The sequence below is a fragment of the Monopterus albus genome, unplaced genomic scaffold (assembly GCF_001952655.1).
Source record: "Monopterus albus unplaced genomic scaffold, M_albus_1.0 scaffold216.1, whole genome shotgun sequence".
In the NCBI taxonomy this organism is placed as follows: Eukaryota; Metazoa; Chordata; class Actinopteri; order Synbranchiformes; family Synbranchidae; genus Monopterus; species Monopterus albus.
The window spans coordinates 778,151-782,200 of NW_018128096.1; the positions used below are offsets into that span (position 1 = coordinate 778,151).

The 4,050-nt window shown below is 39.0% G+C and overlaps 1 protein-coding gene across 1 annotated transcript; it reads left to right on the forward strand.

Moving 5' to 3' along the window:
* Positions 1-798: 798 nt before the first annotated feature.
* Positions 799-4,050, forward strand: sapcd1 (suppressor APC domain containing 1). Its single transcript, XM_020619166.1, has 4 exons — positions 799-981; positions 3,131-3,301; positions 3,716-3,871; positions 3,961-4,050. Exons 1-4 carry the CDS (start codon positions 883-885, stop codon positions 4,048-4,050), a joined length of 516 nt encoding a protein of 171 aa, XP_020474822.1. The 5' UTR covers positions 799-882.

The window sequence follows — 4,050 nt, forward strand, 5'->3', positions numbered from 1 at the left end:
GTTGTGGCATTGCCCATCTGAACAGCTGAGCACTGATTTCACTGTGCCTGAAATCCACAAGCACTCCACTCCGGATCCATTCTACTCTGCTTTCACAAACAAATGCATACTAACTCATTTACTGTTTATCTTAACAGGTATTCTCACTTGGTCTACACTCCACACACCCCTGTACCTGCACACACTGTGTGATCTCATGTGGCCCAGGCTGTATTGCATTCCAGGAAACATGTTGGGACAAAGAGCTCACCTGAAACTGAGAAGAAAATACTGGTAACTGCATGCAATCTCTTTTTATGCAGCAGCAGGTACAGAAGAGTGTCAGGTTGACAGATGACATGATTCAGTGAAAACCCTGCCAGTCCTTTGAGCTGAGAAACCTTTTTGGAGCTGGTCGAGTCAGGCTCAGTTCTTCCTTTTATTCATATAAAGCTGAGATTTAGGTTGAACAATCTTTTTAGTCAACAATGATGATCACACAGGAACTGGCAACTGTCTGATCGCACCTGTATCCTCTTTTTGCATCTCTTACCCACAACCCGACTTTCACATTTATATATCTTGCTCACTGTTTTCTTTTGTGTTTTAGCTGATCCTGTACTGCCAGTTTCACTCTCTCTCCCTCTCACTTTGTGTCACTGTACAACCACAGTGACGTGGAATTTTTCACTACCTCACCCCAGGGGCACCATGCTGTTCATGCCTGTGTATTGTTGTGCTTTTTTTCACTCCTGTGTTCTCTTTCTCTCTCACATAAATATACACACACTCCCATTTGCTCTCAGTGGTATTATTCAGAGTCAGCCACTTCTGAGCTGTGTTGTTTGGTGTATAACCAGCTGTATGGAGCAGTAGTAGCTGTCAGTGACTGATCTCCTCCCCATGGCCTTTCGTTCCTTTGACTCCGGCTCCTACACTGTGGTTATCATCCCGTTCAGAACCAGCTTCTACAGCCTGGATGCACTTCGCTTCTACCTGTTGGTGAGGAGAATGTGTTGGGTGTGTGGTGTGATATGAATGTATGCTTTGAAAAGAACATGATTTAGTTTCTAATCAGTTACATCTTGTTGTGTCTTTCTTGTGTGAGTTTCTTGTGTCATTTACTGTATCTCGTTTCCCTGAACAGCAGATGAAGTGACTGTAGTGAACTGCACAGGCCTGTTGGGACGTATTAGTTCAAGTTAAGCATTTACTGCTTTTCAGGTCAATGTAACTACATTTAGTCAGTGTATACTTAAATGAACTTTTCTACTTTTATGTAATATTAATCATTTAAAAGTCTAGTAGGAACCATTTTGTAAAAGCAGCTATTTGCATTTTCATGACTTTTAATCCAAATCTCCATTTGAACTGAGTCTAAAAAAGAAATGAAAAGAATTAAAGAGAGAGGTTGGATGTGTTTTTGTAGATGATTTGAGCTAAATGACTGAATTTAAAGTTGTTTTTGACTGATTTTACAATGCCCACACGTTACACTTGCATGTATGTGTATGTTAGGCATTGTACAAGCAGGTACAAGCTTGTAAGTAGGGTGTGCCACAGTATTGTATGTACACGGCAGAAACACAGGCCTGTAACCATGGTGTTTAGAAATACAGTATGAAACTGTGATTAGGGCTGCACCTACCAGTTCTTTTCAGTATAGATAATAAAATAAAAAATGTCAGAAAATAATAAAACTGTCCATCAGTTTCCTAAAATTCAAGGTGAAATATTCAAATTTTCATCTGGATATTAATAAACATATGAAATACATTTTAAGGACTGTTTTTGGTTTCTTCTAAACTGAACTTAAATAAATAATTACAGCACTAGTATGTTGTTTATAGTCAAATTACTCATATTAATGCAGTAATAACATTCTACTAAAATGTGTGGTAAAATGTGTCTGAGTTTTATTTTGGAGCTGGCATGGCTATAGTCACTCCAGTGACATGTTACCACATGTCAAGTCTGCTCCTCACAGCTTCCTGTTAAAGGCTCAGTATAACCGTTACTATTTCCACCGTCTCATAATAGAAGTTGTCAAACAGTTGTATATTTTTAGATTATTATGGCAGACCTATACAGCACTAATATTAAAGAGCCCATGGCATGCTCATTTCCAGTCATTTAATGTTTAATCTTGGGTACCTCTAGATTAGCTTTGCACCCATCATAACTCCAAATGGAGATTATGACTATTCAAGGAAGTCCTGAAACTATCACGTAAGACTTTATATACTTAGAAAAAAAGTCTCGTGAGCAAGAGTTTGCGAGACTTGTATAAACCAAGTTGTTTCTGCATAGAAGTACCAGAACATACGTACACCTCATTTTTTTTAGCTTTGGGTCACGTCTAAGATGATAATTCATTATTGTAGCATTGCAGATAAGTTTGAAAACTAGGGAAAGCATGCCTTTGGCTCTTTAACATAATAAATGCAGAAAATTGAACTTATTTGTATCTTAATGATGTGAGTAATGAAATTCAGCTAAACTTTGCCATTCATTAGTGGCTTAATAGTGTTGGGAGTTTGTAGTGTTCTCCTCAGCTGTTCTTTGTCGATTGCCTTTAAAATTACAAAGTGACTGATGTTCTGACTTCGGGATACCAAATGTGGATCATCACTGCCATATGTCATGTTGGGTGTAACACTGTTATCTATGTTTGAGCCTTTAAAGTGCATATAATGAGTGTATACCACTGATCTAAAAAGTTCCTGTTGCTGTAGACTGGCTCTGCTGACAGGCAAAGACTTGGGACCTCTGGAAGACACAGGCTGCAGACTGAGTTTTCAGTGGTCAGCACCTCCATTATTTAGGATTATTCTTTTAAGTAGTTTTGGTCACTTTTGTCTTTTTATTAGATAGTAGGCACTGGAATATATGTCAGGAAGGGTAACACAGGGCATGAAATGCAGCAAGGGTCCACAGCCAAACCATGTCATTGCATACATCCTGTGATAACCATTACATGGTTAGCATATTAAACCTATTGTCACCCCATGATGTTTAATACATTTTAAATTTGTTTTATTGGTATCCAAAATCTGTCAAACATGTTCAGTTTGGAAGGTGCAGAACACAGTTTAAAATTCAAATATTCAAAAATGTAATGTTTTTGTACCTGATCTGGCTCTTGTTCTAGATTAAGCGCATGAAGGATCTAGAGAAGGAGAAGGACGCTCTGTGGTCTGGTCTGGAGATTCTGGAGAAGACTCATCTCTGGTACCTCCAGCAGCTGGAGGAGAACAGGGCCCAGCAAGACAACAGCAAGACCAAAATTGGGTTTGGCTCCTGCCAGGATGGTGCAGCAGAGGTATGGAGGGCGTACTGCTGCTACATTATGCTGCCAAACATCCACTTATGAAACCAACCATTCTTATCTAAGACTTACTTAGTGTATTTTGAAAATCACTAACTTCTAAGTAGAAGTAGGTAAAACAATGAGTAATTCAGTTAAGAAAAATGATCAAATTATACAATTTCATTGTAATTTACAGAATTTTAAAGTCAAAATCGATGAATCTGAAGACTGAAGGTCAAACTGTGGCTGTAGGTTGCCTCAGATCTTGCTCTAGCTTTTAGGCTTGCTGGTGAATAATAGCCTCAAACAGATATTTCCTCAAATCTCAACAGATTAAGAAGCTGTTCTCATCAGTCTTCATTGAACATCATCCCTTGGATACCACAAGATAAAAACTATGACTGTATGTCTCTTCACTCTCTTCAGGTTCGATCCTGCCTTCTCAGGTCACGTATCCAGCGAGTTAATGGTTCCCTGGGCTCTGTGATGAGTGAACCCAATGTCATGAGCAGCGTCAACCCCTCTATACCTGAAACAGTGGCAGACAGTGACCTCCGATGGCACAACACAGTATTGACTAACGTAAGGATAACTGGAAATGTATTTAATAGTTTTCAGTGTTTGAAGCCTACTTAATGCATGTAAATTGACAAAAACCATAATGTTCTTAGGAGCTGAGTGACAAGAATCATCAGATCTTCAAGTTGGAAGTGGAAAGAGATGCTCTCCTTGAAGAGCTCAATGAACTGCAAGCCTGCTGA

Bases quoted from the DNA above. Each gene is read 5' to 3' on its own strand.
- sapcd1 (XM_020619166.1), top strand. From the start codon at position 883: ATGGCCTTTCGTTCCTTTGACTCCGGCTCCTACACTGTGGTTATCATC. The intron at 3,302-3,715 runs GTATGGAGGGCG...CACTCTCTTCAG, and splicing joins GCCAGGATGGTGCAGCAGAG to GTTCGATCCTGCCTTCTCAG. The intron at 3,872-3,960 runs GTAAGGATAACT...TAATGTTCTTAG, and splicing joins ACAACACAGTATTGACTAAC to GAGCTGAGTGACAAGAATCA.